Genomic DNA, 18,192 nt, shown 5'->3' on the forward strand with positions numbered 1-18,192 from the left:
CTCAATTTTTTTATTTTTAATAAATTTGCCAATACCTCAAGTAAACTTTTTTCACGTTGTCATTATGGGGTGTTGTGTGTAGAACTCTGAGGAAAGAAATGAATTTAATCCATTTTGGAATAAGGCTGTAACATAACAAAATGTGGAAAAAAGTGATGCGCTGTGAATACTTTCCGGATGCACCGTATTAACCTCAGTATCTCTGGTATAATTAGTATAATTAACTGTCATTATTTTTTATGACTTCATTAGGAAAGCTAAAATAACGCCATTATTTCAAAGTAGTGTCTGTTATGCAGCCCTTTTCGAACAGTGTGTGTCACACACAGACACCCTCACAGAAGAGATGGTAAGAGGAGGCATTGTGGAAATGAGTGCAAACAACCTTTAAACCTTGAATCAGATGCCCTATCAAAGCAAGCCCCCCAAGGAAAATGACCTAAAACTGATCCATCAAAGTGGCTTAAAGGCCAGAACACTGACAAGAATATTTAAACACTAGTCCAGAATGAATGTTTCTGGGGGGAATTCTTTAGATGAGTATCTACTGTACCTGGATAACTTAAACTATATTTGTAGAACATAGTCTTATCATGGTCAACTAGAAGAATCCAACTTGCCTACCATAGCATAACGGGAAAAGAATCTTCTTATTTTTAATGAGATGCAGTATGTATATCTTATTGAAGTATAATATGCTCAGCATTGTGGCTTTGCTGTACATTGCAGTGGTGCCATTATTAACTTTTAGAGGTGCGCTGTTTCAAGATGGTAAACTGCATTTTCCCTGTTCTTTCAAGACATGTTGTCCACTTGCACACCTTATGCACAGGTAGAAAAATGATGTTTCCATACAGCCATGGAGGTGCTGTCTGGCTTATGTATTTTAACTTCTATCTGTATTAAAGGATAAGTGTCTATGTGTCTGTTTCTGTGTCTATCCAGTTGCTATCTCTGTCATTCTAAAAGATGGAGGAATATTCACATTTTCAGTAATGAAATGCATTTCATTTGTCGTTCCAACATATGGTGCTTCACAAATATTAAAACTACTTTTATGAATCCAATGGCATATAACCGAGACATACACATTGCATGGTACACTGCAAATGTTAACACTGAGGTCTACATTAGTTTCAACCCATCTTAGACAGGTAGCACAGCTTGTTTATATATACATGTTTGGGGAACGAGGATGTAGTATTTTATTTTTTATGTCAACCAATGGACAAGTGGTCCTTTTAAGCATTGGTCTTTCTTTGTATTCAGTGCTGCTTCAAACAGTACAAGATGTAATAATTAAAATGGTTGGCAAATGTTTAAATATTTGATTACTATTTGAATACTATTTTACAATATACAAATATAAAATAGTTTGACAATACCCATTTTTAGTTGTCTCGTCTTTGTTAAATGAGATAGGTTTGTTTGGTATTTTTTCGTTCCCTCATTTGTGTAGTCAGACTGATTGTTTAAACACCCTTTGGACAGCAGTGACACCCAGACATTAATTTCTGTCTTCTCCCGAGATCAGCGTGAAATGTTTAACAATTTTGTTCTGAACAGCTTATATATTGTTGCCACCTTTTCATTATGTTTTCTTGTCTCTCATTATGTATATTGTGTGGAAAGGATGTTGTTACCTGATGTAATTTGGATACTAGTCCCTGTGTCCATTGGTACTTTGGCCTCCAAGTTTATAACTGCCAGCTTTTGTTTAGCGTGTCATCCTACTATGATTATTAGTGCATTTATCAGTTGGAAGTTCTAGGAGGTGTCATGTACCAAGTGCTTACTAGTACTGATTGCACCATTGGAAATTCCAAACCTCTGATTCAGCAGGACTGCAGCCTAGCAGGAAGTCCTAGTTAGAAAGAGGCAGTGTCAACTTGATATAGAAAATGTGACTTTAATTAATTAATCTGCTGATGTATTTAGACAATGGTATTTACGAGATGGAGAGAAGAAATTTAAATGTTCATAAATCTGAATTATTTTTAACATTTACAATTAATACATGTGCATAAAGGACACCATCCAAAAAATGTACCATGAACAGCTAATCTAATTAAAGCAAGCTTTCTAAAGTTTGAGTCTTGACAAATCATTCCTGTACTTATCGGCTCTCTTTAATTAATGGTCATGTTTCAGGTAATAGCTTTATAGCTAAAAGATTTTGGTTCACTATTAAGGTTAGTAATTACATTTTCTCTTTATTTATCCTGCTGTGGCATTTTAAATTACGTTTAGGGTGTAGAGAGAAATGACCTTGGTGGTAGTTTTTCAATGCTTTTAGGTGGAAAAAGAAAATATTTCATGCAGAGTTATCTTTTAATACTCTTGTTAACCTAAAGTCAAATTCCTAAGGTATGTCCTTCTCTGTTATACTACAGTGAAGCAGTACCACAAAAAAGAAGAAAAAAAAAATCTTACAAGGATGATTTGAGTTTTTTGCCACTGAGCAATATAAGAGCTATAATATCAAAGTGAAAACAAATCTGAATAACCTTCTAAATTTGTCTTAATTCACTCAAAACTGTACGATTGAAAAATCATAATGAACTCTAAATGGTCAAATGTGTCCATGGCAAGACCCTTTTCTTTGTGCAGGGATTACTTTTTCAGATTGTGAATGAGATGGAAGTTATCAGCATCAGCATCAGCACCCAACCCCATTAGAAATTAAGGAAGGACAAAACACCAAAGGATAGTAAATTATGTACTGGCCATGAGAGAAGTGCAGTGAAATTGAAGGAAAGGATCAGGGTTCTCATGTATAAAACCTTGCTTAGGTTCCATACTAAAATTTTGCTTTCACTCAAAAGGCAAAAACAATTGGATTTACAGTATAAAACTTTACATACTCTATGTGCCACATCAGGTTCCTTTACAGATCACAAATCAACTTAAAGCTATATGCTCATGCATGAGCTTTTAAGTACTCCCCATCACCTTTCACCAGTAACCATATATGGCTTAAAAAAATGAAACTTTAACCATAGTATCTATCTATCTATCTATCTATCTATCTATCTATCTATCTATCTATCTATCTATCTATCTATCTATCTATCTATCTATCTATCTATCTATCTATCTATCTATCTATCTATCTATCTATCTATCTATCTATCTATCTATCTATCTATCTATCTATTCCTGAGTGATGTATGTACTATAAACCATTAGAGAACACAGAAAACAAAACTTCAGTTTATGTGAATTTGAGGTATTACTGACTGAAGTAGAGAACCGCAAAAAAAATCTTTTTGCTGGTGTCTCTGTGGGTATCACAAGTAAAAGAAATAAAACGAGATCCGGGAGCAAGAGACGGCAGGTAGTTGGAGCAAGCAAAGAAATCATTTTGTCAAGTAAATATCAATGTTGCAATGCATACAAGTTTTTTTTTTTTTTTTACAAACTAATTAAATGGACAGGCTCAGTTATGCGGCCTACTCTGGAGTAGTGTTGGATCGAAACTAAAATAATGGAGAACTCCAAAACTCCCCTGTCTTACACCAGCCGCATTGAGCTACGCTTCTCTTTTGGTAGCCACGAAGTCCCCATAGCGTTGAAGCAGTAAAGGCATTGGCAGGCTCCCCCATGAAGTCCCAAACGTGTCAAAACGTGTGTTTTTTCTCCTTGAATGTTACAAATTGAGTTTTTCAAGAGCTACAGTAGTAAGTGACAGGAGCCGGAAGGGGTAGGGGATTGAGTAGAAAGCTGACCTTTACTTCCAGTACTGAACATCCTGAAAAGTTGGTACTGTATTGCTTTAAAATTTGTTTTTTTTGGCATTTTTCCAGTACCGGTATACCATGCAACCCTACTCTGGAACGCCTAGAGGTAGTAGCAAAGGTGAGAGTGAGTGCCAATATGAACAATGCTGCCACCTCTCTCTGACACACTAACACTGAGGACTTTCTGAATACATTCAGTCAACAAATTATTCTGCAGAAATGTGTCAAGAAATGCTATGGGAGCTCCTTTATACCAATGGTATGCCTGCATAATGCTCCACTGTGACTGTAACTGCAAGGTATAACTACTAAGTGAGACTTTTTTAATTTCCTTCCTTATTATTCATTGTAGTGTGTGTTCAGACCATCGTGTGTGTGTGCATCTGTCTGCCTGTATGTCTTATCTTTCTAACGAGCTTCTGTAAAAATCCAAATTCCCCCCTGGGGACAAATAAAGTTCTATCTAATTTATGTTAGACATGGAAAAAGCTATTAGTCAAAGGATTTCATTTGAAAAATTTGATAGTAGATATTATAGGAAAAAATGCCATCTCTGTTGTAAGAGCAAATGTGGTCTGTTAGGAGTACATAAGCTTACCATATGTTTATTTATATAAAAATATATGGGGGTGGGCAAAAGTAAGTTTATAGTTGTTTGTATGGAAAAAGACATGCAGGTTATGATTGCTACACCTAATCACACTTTAATAATAATGAGAAGAAAACGACAAATAATACAAATAAATAATAATAAACAATACAAGAATAAACTCATATACTCACAGTTGTAAACCTACTTTTGCCCCCCACTGTATATATTTATACATACACACACACATATATACTGTAATAATATGGAGGAATGGTTGTGTCTGCTATGATGTCTGTGTTTGAGGAAGTACAGAAGGTGATTAGGACTAAAGGGGATAGTGAAAATTTCGAGGTGAAGGTCTCTGTTGGGAAATCCTATACACTAACAATCTCATATTAATGGCAAAAAGTATAATAAAATGTCAAACAATACTCAAATAGATTAGGTGACTGTTTGAAGTGTTATGGACTGAGAATTAAATGAATGCCGAGTTGAACAAAATGCTTATTGTATATGCTATAGATTTTATGCTGAGTAGGTGTACTTTAGATGCAGGGCTTTTGGTCATTGTGAGACTAAAGTCACTAAATATTTGTATTAAATCCAAAATTCATTTTGGAATTATTGACTTGTTGAACCATAAGGATCAAGAGAGCGACAGATGTTATGATTTTGAGATGTGTGTGCATATATCTCTATCTCTCTATTATAATAAAAAAAAATCTTCGGAAGAGAGACGAGACGTGACTTTCTCAGAGAGACACTTTCATGTCCCGCGAGATGAGACTTTGTGCCAAGAGATTTAACCACGCCTGAAATAAAAGACAAAGAGTAGATGACAAAGTAGAATGTCGTAAAGAATTCAAAAACGCTGGCACAATAGACATGCAGAGCAGGTTAAGTCTTAAAAACATGATAGTAAAGATCGCATTCGAGCAAACAAACTGAAATTATTACTTGGTGAAATAATGGAACAGCAAAAAGAGATTGAATATATTTTTCAGATTTGAACTTTAAGTCGGAGACTTGTAGATCGTCTAATTCATGTTGCCATCAGGGAAAAGTAGTGTTTCTTCCAAATGAAGAGGCCTATCCGCAAGAATTAAAAGTTTTGTTGTTTGGTGAAAGTGTAATCCACATACGCGAGCGGCAGAGACACGAAGTTGCTGGCACGCAGAGCAGGCAGGGGGTTTGGCGAGCGAAGTAAGCAGGGGGCCGAAGCCCCTTAGTTATATAAAAATATCTTTCGAAGTGATGAGACTTTTAGGAGATGAGACGTGACTTTTTGGAAAAGATTTGTTTGTCCCACAAGATGAGAATATTGCCATGATATTTTTAAAAGTCACTCCCTCCTAGCAACCATTTTCAAACAAGACCATGGTACTCTCACCTCTCAGTCTTGTGAATGCTTTTGTCAGATACACTTCCTGCGCTCTCAGCTCTTATAAATTGTAACATTTTCCTCATTTTAAGTTCCCAATTAAAGAAGACGTATTATGTCCAGATCTCTCTATATATAAAAGAAAATCCTGGAATGGAAAGCAAATGCAAGGCTACAATACGTGATAATCTCGAAAGACATTTTAAAGACCCGCGAGACCAAGGAGACTTGCCACGGTGCGTCTTGCGGGGGCCGTAAACATGAGACTTGGTGCCAAGAGATTGTCCCAGGGCCATAGCAAAAAGGACAGCGGCTGTACAGGCTTTAAAAAGATCGAAGGGCAGCGCGACAGCAGCTACCCTAACCGAACGTGAGCAGCGTTATACATCTTGCAAGAAAGAATTCAGCCACGCCCGCAGCTAGAAATAAAAGACAGGTATTGCTTTTACAACGTCACGCGAGACCAGGCAGTGAGCCATCATTTAAAACAAGTCAACAGACCTCTAAGATAGCAGTTGTTGGATTGCTTTTGGCAGGCAAGCATCATGTGCTCTGAGCTCTTAAAACAACGACATGCGACAGGCAGAAGAGGCAGATACCAAGCAGCAAAAAGACAGCAAATGATCCAAAGGCATATCCTTAGCGTACTTTCAGCCGCAACACCCTTCACAACACAAGCAGTATTATACGTCTAGGAAGAAAGAGATGGAACCTCACGCGGGGCAGAAAATAAAGAAACAAGTATTGTTTTTACAAAAGTTTTTAAAGTAAAAGTGAAAATAATGCATATGTAACATTTCACAAGAAAATAACAATCTCTTTAAATTGTAGATTGCCTGCCTAAGGTAAAGTCATCCCTGATGAATGGTGACGTGGGAATGAGGGGTCCTTTCATCGGATTAGCGCTATTTCAGATGTAGAATGGCAAAATGGGGGAGGCAGCTTGATGAAGTGAGCAGGGGGCAAAGCCCCCTGGTATACAGTATATATAAAAATGAAGATACAGTATGTGTATATATGTGTATATAAATAAAGGTATGTGTAATAAAGTGGAATGACACAAGGAAAAAGTATTGAACATGCTAATTTAATACTTGGTGAAGAAGCGTTTGTTTGTAATGACAGCTTCAAGACACTTCCTGTATGAAGAAATGAATCACCTGCAGTGCTCAGTTGTGATTTTAACCCATTCTTCTAAAGTGAATGTCTTTAAAACTGGGGTGTGCAGGCGCCTTTTGTGATCCCTGATCTTTAGTTCCTTCCAGAAATGTTCAATTGCATTTAAGTGAGGCAATTGACTGGGCTATTATAACAACTTGATTTTCTTTATTTGACACCAATTGAGGGTTTCCTTTGCTGTATGTTTTGGATTGTTGTCCTGCTGGAAGGTCCACCCACATCTCTTCCTCATCACCCTGATGAATGGCAGCAGATTAATTTCAAGAATCTCTGTACATGGCCTCATTGATCGTTCCTTAAATTATATGAAGTCTGCCAGTACCATGAGATGAGAAACAGCCCCACACCATGATGCTCCTATCTCCAAACTTCACTGTTGGTATAGTGACATTTCTTCTGCAAACATCGTGTGTAGTATGATGACCAAAAAGTTCCCATTATAGTCTGGTCAAACGAGACCATTCTCCCAGTATTTCATAGGCTTGTCCAAATGTTGTATGGCAAACTTTAAATGAGCTTCAACATGCCTTTAGTAGTGGAGTCTTCAATACAATTATTCAATATAAATATTCTGTTTTATTCACAGAAACCGCACAAAACACCACACAGAAAATTTTGCCTAAATCTTCAGGTAAGGAAGAAGCTTCAAGGTAAGGTTGTAAAACTCTCTAATCATGTTGTCAGCACTAGCACATGCAAGTAATAATTTTGCTGTTCTGTTTTGCAGTTATGACAATATAAACCTTTACTGGCACATGCAACTGTCAATTCAACTACAACTATGAGTGGCATAGATAGATGTGTTTTCAATAAATAATAATTTTGGACATCCTCAGCATTGCATATACTTACTGAACAACCTCTGGTGATTGTAAAGTCAATCCTTATCTAATGTACTTTTCATATATATAATAAACTTTTTGCAGTTGGAGATCCACAAAGGGAGAAAAAACGAATCACGTATCATAAAATAGTTTTATTCCTGAGCTTTCAACCCCTGTCAGGGGTCTTCATCAGAGGATAATGCTTAGACTTACAAGAATCAAAGGCAATATATAGCAACACATTCAGTGGGGGGTGGGTGGAGGTGACTAAGTCCGTATGATCAAAGGGGGGGGGGGGGGGGGGGGGGGGGGGTGTATCGTTAAATTAAAGTGCATATGTCCTTCTTAAGTTGGCATATGCTGGGTTTATGTCCAAGTGTCTGTTGATGGCATTTTCATCTGATAGCCAAGACTCGGCCAACTCTCTGGCGCTTTTTGTACTGGCCTTAAATTTTACTTTTACGTTGTCCCAGTTGAATGTGTGTCCTGTCGATTTAGTATGTGCATATATCAAAGAGAGTGCGTCCTTTCTTCTGACAGCGTTGCGATGTTCCTGTACACGTGTTGAGATTTTTTTTGACGTTTGTCCTATGTATACAGCTGAGCAAGAATTGCATGGAATACTATAAACTGCGTTTCGTGTTTCGGCTGTCGATTTCTTGTTTTTAGCATTAAACAGGACCATGCGCGGATTGTTGGTGGGTTTATGTGCTATTTTGATGCCCCACTTGGTCAGGGTGCGTGCCGTGCCTTCTGACACATTATGGTGGTACGGGAGTGAATGCCAGGTGGGGTGGGAGTTCTGATTTACGTCGCTTGTATGCTGATTCCTTTGGCGCCTGCTGTGTAGACTCCGATTAATGAATGATTTTGAGTATCCGTTCGAGGTGAAAAGTTGAAACAGATAGCGTCTCTCATTAATTTTTGTTTCCTTGGTATTACAATGCGTGTGGACTCGTTTAAATAGGGTTTTCACGCAGCTCCGTTTATGAGATACCGGGTGATTGCTGGCGAAGTGTAGAATCTTGTCTGCGTGGCATTGTTTGCGGTAAACACTTGTGGTCAGGGTGGCGTCACTATTTCTTTTGATGTAAATGTCCAGGAAATTGATGTGTCGATTATTTTCTTTTTCCATTGTGAACTGGATTGCAGGGAATATTGTGTTAATATGAGTGAAGAATTCATTCAGCTGGTTCTTTCTTAATATGACGAATGTGTCGTCTACATAGCGTATCCAAATTTTGGGTGTAATCTGGGATAAAGCTATGTTTTCAAATCGTTGCATTACCAGTTCAGCTAGGAGTCCAGATAACAGTGATCCCATCGGCATGCCTTCTTTCTGTGTGTAATACTTGCCGTTGAAATGAAAGTGCGTTTTTTGGCAAAGTGATATTAGGTGCATTAAGTCTTTGATGGACAGTTTGGTTCTTGTCTCTATGGTGGGGTCACTATCCAGTTTCATTAATAATGTTTCTGTGGCCAGTTGGATCGGGATCATGGTGTATAGCGATATAACATCAAACGAGACCATGATCTCGTCCTCGGCGATGGATACGTCATTCAAGCGCTGTAATGCCGACTCCGCGCTGTTGACAGAATAATCCGAGTCGTCCGTTAAATGTTTAAGTAGTTGGAAAAGTCTTTTTGACAAGTTGTATGATGGTCCGCCTATTAGGCTAACCACTGGTCTGTATTTTAGTGGTGTTTTGTGTATTTTTGGGGAGTCCATAAAATTCCGGGCAGTTAGCATCATTGGATTTCATTTTGTGAAAGTTCTGTACATCCAGGCGGTTACCATTTCGTAGTTTTGTCAGAGTATAGCGAAACACAGTTTATAGTATTCCATGCAATTCTTGCTCAGCTGTATACATAGGACAAACGTCAAAAAAAATCTCAACACGTGTACAGGAACATCGCAACGCTGTCAGAAGAAAGGACGCACTATCTTTGATATATGCACATACTAAATCGACAGGACACACATTCAACTGGGACAACGTGAAAGTAAAATTTAAGGCCAGTACAAAAAGCGCCAGAGAGTTGGCCGAGTCTTGGCTATCAGATGAAAATGCCATCAACAGACACTTGGACATAAACCCAGCATATGCCAACTTAAGAAGGACATATGCACTTTAATTTAACGATACACCCCCCCCCCCCCCCCTTTGATCATACGGACTTAGTCACCTCCACCCACCCCCCACTGAATGTGTTGCTATATATTGCCTTTGATTCTTGTAAGTCTAAGCATTATCCTCTGATGAAGACCCCTCAGGAAAGCTCAGGAATAAAACTATTTTATGATACGTGATTCGTTTTTTCTCCCTTTGTGGATCTCCAACTGCAAATATGCAAACCGTATCACAGACCTTCTCTTCCATAATAAACTTTATGTAATAAACAAACATACATACATAGTTTTTCCATCCCCCAAGGGCCTTCTGTAGCTGTTTTTTAAACTGCACAATCATTGTTTAATAAAATGTATTTTTTCTTCTCTTATTTTGTATTTACAAAAGTGCTGTACTGTGTATATACAGTAGTGATATTCATAAGAAATCTTTGTACTTTTGTGATTTTCCTATTAATTCACCTTTTTCTATGCAGTTTGTGCCTTCAGTTGTATCCTAATAATGACAATTCATGATGGGTTACATAGACACCAAGGCAAACAGCGCAGAAAGGCTCCATCTCCATTAGTGTCAAGCCCACTAGGTTCATTATTAGAAAACAGTGACTTAAATAAGCAGAACACTTTTAAAATTGGTATGAAAAGGATAATGATAAAAATCTTAAAAATCAAAGGTGTATATAATAAGTGTATTATCGTGGAAGTTCACCTGTTTGTTATTTCAGTTCACTTATGCCACATAGTATTGTCAACATCAGTTGGGTATGTGTGTGTGCGTAAGAATGCTAGTTATATCTGTTTTATAACACTTGACATGTAGAGCTTTGCCTATGGACACACAGCTTCTTTAAGCAAAATGAGGCATCTGTATAGCTGCTTAATAACACTACATGTCTACAGTATACATATACAGTATATATGGACAGCTGCATCAAGCAAAACAAGACTTAGGTATAGCTGCTGTATAGCGCCCCACAAATATTACTTCAGCTGCATGTGGAGAGTTGCCTCAAGCAAAGAGGCTTACTAGCTTGGCATGGGTAGTCAAAATGGTTGTCTTTAGACCTGAACGTCAATCAACACCTGTGTTACTTGTTGAATATATACACTTTTATATATTTAAATAATATAATGCTTATTAAAGTTGCTCTTACTAGTGAGTAAAACCATTATATTAAAATTTATAGGTACATATTTTATCTATAAATTTATTTTTTAAAATATGCCAATCTTTTTAATGTTTCACAGTGGAGTTAAACTTGGTGTTTAAATCCTTTAAAGGCAGTAAATAATAAATATCTCTTCAATATGCACTAGAATTAAAGAATGTGTTAACACTGTAACATGAGTCTGTGGATATGTTGATCATAATTTTATATTGCTATTTACTATTAAGTTGATGGTGATATTTTATAGGGCGGCACGGTGGCGCAGTGGTAGCGCTGCTGCCTCGCAGTTAGGAGACCCGGGTTCGCTTCCCGGGTCCTCCCTGCGTGGAGTTTGCATGTTCTCCCCGTGTCTGCGTGGGTTTCCTCCGGGCGCTCCGGTTTCCTCCCACAGTCCAAAGACATGCAGGTTAGGTGGATTGGCGATTCTAAATTGGCCCCTAGTGTGTGCTTGGTGTGTGGGTGTGTTTGTGTGTGTCCTGCGGTGGGTTGGCACCCTGCCCAGGATTGGTTCCTGCCTTGTGCCCTTTGTTGGCTAGGATTGGCTCCAGCAGACCCCCGTGACCCTGTGTTCGGATTCAGCGGGTTGGAAAATGGATGGATGGATGATATTTTATAAACAATTGATCTGCTTTTTCATTTTGTCTAATGTTCTGGAAAAAATGTTAATTGCCTGTTAATATTTTAAATGTTGGCTTTTAAATTTAAAAAATATCCAATTTGATGAACGCTTTCCTTGTAGTTATAATCAGAAATCCAAGTAAAGACGACTACTTACTTCATCCAGTAAATGGCTGGATAATAGGCCTGTTGGTGTAAAAGTTCTAAAGAGAACTTATACATGTAAAACCTAATATTTTGAGGCTTGCTGACAACGTGCCTGCGGCGTAAATTATGCTTAAAAGTTTAAGGGGAAATGCTAGTGCGGCCACTTTAAGATAAAAATGAAGAAACAAAAAATCGTCACATCCACCCTTTGGGAGTGTTGTAACAATTACGTTAGGTGCTGTATGACCTATGTACTGTTTTGTCTTTTCTTTTGCCAACATCGCCCTTCGAACAGCCGTGCGGGTCTGAATGCCCTTTTAGTGCTGCGCACAAGAATCCAGTACCTCGTCAGCATGAAAGTCGCCTCCTTTGTGTATGGGGTACTGTTTGAGCTAGTGGCGCTGGTGAGCAATGATGGACTTGTAACAGGTAAGCTTCGGAAATGTTGGTGCAGCAATAAGATGATAATTAGGAGTTAAAGGGTGAGGCGAAGCAGAAAAAAAAAAAAAAACAAAGTGGCAGCTGTGTTTAAGGGTACTGGACTATTGCACCAATGTGGTTGTACTAGAGGCGTTCTGAAAACATCGGAGCCCCGTGGAATTCAGTTCAGCACCGTTTCTGATGTAGTGCAAACACACTAAGGTGCTTGTTATGGATTTCTTTGTGTTCGCGCGTCATTGTGCGCCGTGAGTCCTGCTCGTCAGTAACAGGCATACGCGACACAGCTACGTCATTAAATCTACTTCAAAGGTTGGAGATGTTTTAATTGTAACTGTCGTTTTAGCACTAGGCTGTAGTTAGCCGCATATTTGCAGCTGCCAGCCAGCTACTTTTCCATATAACTTGTGCAGACCAGTTACTACATTTTTTTTAGCAGCAAGACAGATACCTTTGATAGTGATGGGCACATGAAGCCCCATGAAGCTTCGTGATTTTGCCAAAAATGACACTAACTTTCGAAAATATTGACATCTGGTCAATTCCAGAAATCATAGCAGCCAAAAGCCCAACACAGCCCAAGTACTTCCTTGCTTTTGTTAATCGTATTGTTGCCATCGGACAGAAGCACCAAAACACTAAAAGCCCAATAACATTCCGTGTGTTCATTTTGATCTTATGATAATTAGTCCTAAAGATGTAATTTGCTGTTATAATGAATATTATACTTTCAGCACCACACCACTGCTCACCTGATAGTGGCTTGTCCCTCATCACGTGGCTCAATTAGGTAGCCTACTATCCTACTGCACAAGTTGGAATTATTTTGAAGGACTGGAAAGTTTTTATCGGCTCCCCCGTGGCTGGCACTAAACTGCTCATTGGTATGATGGAATGCCAGCTAATACTGCTGGCAACTCACGACCGGGCTGATGCAGCTTGACAGTGCAGTTGCTATAGCAATGTAAACAAGAAAAATGCACAGGCGAGACTCTACCATACATTATAAGCTACCACTGTTTGATAATTATGTGGCAACTTTACCACGTCGGGGTTTTTTTTTATACTGTTATACTTGATGTGAGTACTTGGGGGATAAATGCCCCTATGGGCAAAGAGAATCATAACAGGTTTTAGGGAATGTGCTTGTGTAACTGGGCATACGTAACAGTGTTTAAAGAATGTGTCCACAATAGGCTACAGTATTAATTACATGTTATAAGTTCCAGTACAGAAGCATAGTATAGCATTATATTTATTATCGAGTAACTGGTTCCACACATATATCTTCTGTGTATAAAATATGAGTGGTATCTTCACATTTCATGTCAGAGAACGCAAAACTTTGAAGTAGTTAAAGAGCCCTGTGGATGCTTCAGTGATGTTTGGAGCTTTAGACATCAACAGTCATGTAGTTATTAGTGTCAAACGTCTCATTTTTCCCAAATATATTTTTGGAGCAGCAATATCTAAAATTCAACTGACAGTTATCCTACCTCCAGATTCACCCATAATGTCTCCGGTCTGCAGAAATACCCTTCTCCTTTTCTGTCTTGGTAACAGTTGTGTTTTGCCTGGCCCAGGATGCTCAAGTATTTGAAGGCAGACAAACTTTTTTAAAATGGTATTGAAAGCTGCCACTTTTGAGTTTTATCTGCAGCTATATCGGCATGCATACTGTTGCCAATAAATTAGATTCTTTAATGGGAGCTCAACAAATAAACATGACAAATTAGATTTGTAAAAATATCAATATTAATAATAACCAAGAGATTAGTTTTGTTACATCCAACATTCTGTACAAAGACATTTAAAAGATAAATCATTAAAATAAGTGTTCTTGCCCACCTTCATTCTATACATTGTCTTAACTTAAACATTTCTCTCTTCTACTGGAATTATTATGTCATTTAAGAAAGGCAAAGAAGAGAAAGTGCAGAATTATTTAAAAAAAAAACTAATTTTTACCAGAACGGCAGTTGAGAGGGTGATGACAAAATGGGTACTTCAGCCCAAAGCTTACAATGAGGCCTAAGTTAGTATGGCTTTATGAAAGGGTAACAGTAGAGTTAAAAGTGTCAGATATTTAGTGATCTGAATACTACAAAGGAAGTGGTCTTTTTAATACAAAATTACCAAACTAGTGACTTGTTTATTTTATCCTAACCAAGTCACCTGTACTAGCTACTGCTCATGTTGTGGATGAATCTTTGTGCATATGGAGTAAAAAAGGTTATTCTATTGCTGTTAAAAAGAAAATAAGGCTAGAGAAGCAATGTTTTGGCTGTGTAACCTTAATCAGATATTGAATCATTGTGCTATGCATTTATGAAATACTATGTTAAATTGGATAAAAGAGTCGGGTTTAGCTTGGTGATTAATTGATTTTATTGATTAACTAGCAAAATACCCGCGCTTCGTAGCGGCGAAGTACTGCTTTAATAAAATTTTTATTAAGAAGAAAAATAAACCTTTTTAAACTGAGGGAAAATATACCAATAATTATTAGTTAAGGATCTCTTTGTATACCACGTTGTCAGTTCGGCGCTCCGGTTCTAATATGACCAAGCTGTGCGCTGAGCTTACTCTTGAGCATGCAGCGTATAGTTGGCCATGTGAAAAGCAATCTTGCCTCAAATCAATGCCAACCTTTTGTAGGGTCTGTCCCTGAGACTTATTAATTGTCATTGCGAAGCAGAGCCTTACTGGAAATTGGAGGCGTTTGAATTGAAATGGGAGATCAGAGGGTATAACAGGGATGCAAGGAATAAAAACTCTCTCACCTGAGCCACCGCCAGTAAAAATAGTTGCCTCAATTAGGTTCTTTTGCAGACACGTGACCTGAAGTCTCGTGCCATTATAAAGTTTCGGTGGCTGTAAGTTTCTCAGTAACATTATTGGTACCCCAACCTTCAAAATTAGATTATGCTCAGGAGTGCCTGGAGGATTCAGAGTGTGGAGAAACTCTACCGGATAGTGCACTGTGTCTTCCACTTCTACAGCTGAATCCACGTGAATACTGTGGCAAAGCATGGAAGGGAATGAAGAGACCGGAGTGACGGACGGCCTTATATAGGCAGGCAGCCAACTACGTGGGAGGTGTGGGGATGGAGGACCCAACGCCGCCTCACACAGCGACCGAGCTGCAGGCTATGGATGTATATATATATATGTATGTAAGTAGGATTCAGTTAGTGTTGGGAACCCGTGTACCAAATTTCTTGAAGATGGGCCCATAAGTAACAAAGACCGTTGGAAAGTTCAATATGGTGGCCGACAGTGGCGTCATATCACCGAAATAAGTACGTACATCGGTTTCGGTTAGCACAGGGAAGCTACCTACCAAATTTCGTGAAGATGGGGCCATAAATAAGAAAGTTTAACATGGCGGATGTTGTCGACCGTTATGACCGTTACGCATAGAATTTCGAAATGAAACCTGCTTAACTTTTGTAAGTAAGCTGTAAGGAATTAGCCTGCCAAAATTCAGCCTTCTACCTACATGGGAAGTTGGAGAATTAGTGATGAGTGAGTCAGTGAGGGCTTTGCCTTTTATTAGTATAGATTTGAATTTACACTTTCATTTTCTTTACATTGTTTACATCTTCAAAAGCTGTCTAACTCGGATGAATACATTTACTACATTTCTTATCTCCTTATATTGCACTTTTTAACAAAATAATGTTATTGCTGTTAAGTTATATAACCAGATCAGTAACAGGTTATCTGCTGTACTTTGTGCTACTGTTTCACACTGTCGTGTCTGTTTTCACTTTATGTTGTATTTGCACTAAAATGTGTTCATTGTCTTGTTGCACTGCATGTCTTAATCTTGCAAGCCATATTAAATAAAACACACACTAGACTACCCTGATGGAAAGTACAGTGACCCTTTCACATGTGGATATGGCCTAACTGGTGGACATCAGGTTCCAGACAACTTGCATTGATCATGATTAGGTGGAGTAATACCATAGTCTGGCCCAGCTCTGCACATATACCAAGAAGAAGATCATCCTGAGCTGAAGAAGAAAAAGACTTTAGAAAGCTAATTCAAGAAAAAGTACTCACTTTCTTCCAGTGAAAAAAAAGAAAATGAAACTAAGATGGGAACCTATTTGTTGTTCCCTGACATAGACCCAGGCACAGATCCACTTCAATGATGGAAATGCCATGCAGAAAACTTCCCAAAGCTTAGCAATCTGGTCCCTGCTACAAGTGCCCCACAGGAGAGCATCTTTAGTGTAGGGCATGCCTCAAATAGACAGGTGTGTAAAAATTTCTGTCTAAAAGAAAAAAAAAACTTTAGAGGACTTGGAAAAGTTTTTCTTCAGGGATATAAGACATTTTTGTACAGGAAACACTTTTTATATATTCTTATTTGTTAACTTGGGTTTCCACACATTGATTGACCATGGGGATATTGATCTTTTGCACTTTGTTCATGCTTACACAGGTTGGTTGGGAGCATGCGCTGATTTTACAACGCGTTGCCACACCCACTACATGGCGAGCCACCTGGACTGGAACCCGAGTGCAGCCATGCAAAGGGTGACATCTCAGCACCACACTGGAACAGTGTGAGGATTTTTTTTACGTTGGCTGGAGTGCCAGTCCTGCCACCAATCTCCAAGTTTTCCCTGTAAGTTGAAGGACCTGCTTCCAGGGCAGGATGCAGATTAACATCATACCCAGGTTAAGGACCTCGTAGTAAAGTCACTTCTGGCGTTTTGGGGATTCGAAACGACAACCTTCCGATTGCCAACACAGCTCCCTAGCCTCCGATCCACCACTCTGTCCTACTCCAGACCTCACACAGACCTCACACATGGCTTGACATTAATGGTTGCCATCGGCCACTATTTACAGTAGAAGCAGCTTGCAACCATTTTCTGCCCCCTTTTTGCCAATTAATTTCAGTCACTTCAGTGATGCACCGGTTTTTCATCAGTGGATCAGAACTTTCTTTTTTTGCAAATTATGTGTAATTGGCAGATTGATGTTTAACTTGCCAGTTGCTAGTATGTTTTGTGACTAAAATAAAGTGTAAGCTGCATATGTGCACTTCGGTTCCTGGCTTTCCTGTATGCGGGTAAAGCAAGTTATACTACGCTGCATACCAACCTGCGGCGTAGTATATGCCGCATAATCACGCCGCTTTTTAAATGTTTTTTAAGCTGAGGGAAAAAATGAACATTTGCAAAATCCGTAACGCTGCTTTCAGTAAGTACAATGCACACGCGTTTAATTTGTCAGTCACTTTTTGCCAGCCGTCTTTTCTGGTTTGGGCAGCGTTTGCAGTGTTACCGCTTGTGCATATTAAAACTTGAAATCCTTCAAGTAACTAATTAACTAACTAACACCAACCCACCCACACACACAGCTTGTGTGAAACAAATGCGCCCGTTCTTTCATAATTTTGGTGCAGCCTTTAGTGGAGTCAGGCACAGTGAAGGTCAGCTGCTGAGAGAGCGTCTCGACTGTTGCAGGGCCTGCATTGGTGAAGCAGGTGAGACGCTAATGAAACAGAGGCACAGGGCTTATTGGTTTTTAAAGACTGCTTCCTTCATTGTGTTTTAACTTCAGTTTTAAAGGATTGTTGTAAGGATCCCATGGGATACCCCTCGCAAACTGTTTTAGACGCTGCATTCAGCAATTCACATCCGCGACAAACATGCCTCTTCTTACATGGTCCTGCCGCGTCCACCCTCATTCTCAAAGCATACATACCGCCTGGTCATGTGCCCGCTCGCAAGAGCAACTCACGGAGACCCGCCCACCAACTCTAAGACCATGGCGTGTAAAACAGTTTGCTATGGTGGTGCGTGCGTCATAACCGAAAAGAATAATGAAAAGTCAACGTGGCTCAGAGGTGCATGTGGACTCCTAGCACAGACGAAAGCGACTTACGGGGTGGTTGGTGAGTTGTTGCGTCCGGGCACATGAGCAGGCAGTGGGAATGCCTAGAGAGCG

At 39.0% G+C, this 18,192-nt stretch overlaps 2 protein-coding genes across 2 annotated transcripts in view; both read left to right on the forward strand.

The window, feature by feature from the left end:
• Positions 1-18,192, forward strand: part of LOC114647906 (C4b-binding protein alpha chain-like) — a 522,597-nt gene that overhangs the window by 356,239 nt on the left and 148,166 nt on the right. The window lies entirely within an intron of this gene.
• The window catches only part of LOC114644297 (complement component receptor 1-like protein), a 109,154-nt gene that overhangs the window by 31,084 nt on the left and 59,878 nt on the right, over positions 1-18,192 (forward strand). The window contains exon 5 of the mRNA XM_051924815.1: positions 7,479-7,523. Coding sequence (XP_051780775.1) covers positions 7,479-7,523 — 45 coding nt within the window. The remainder of the gene's footprint in view (positions 1-7,478; positions 7,524-18,192) is intronic.

This window comes from Erpetoichthys calabaricus, chromosome 3 (genome assembly GCF_900747795.2).
Source record: "Erpetoichthys calabaricus chromosome 3, fErpCal1.3, whole genome shotgun sequence".
NCBI lineage: Eukaryota > Metazoa > Chordata > Cladistia > Polypteriformes > Polypteridae > Erpetoichthys > Erpetoichthys calabaricus.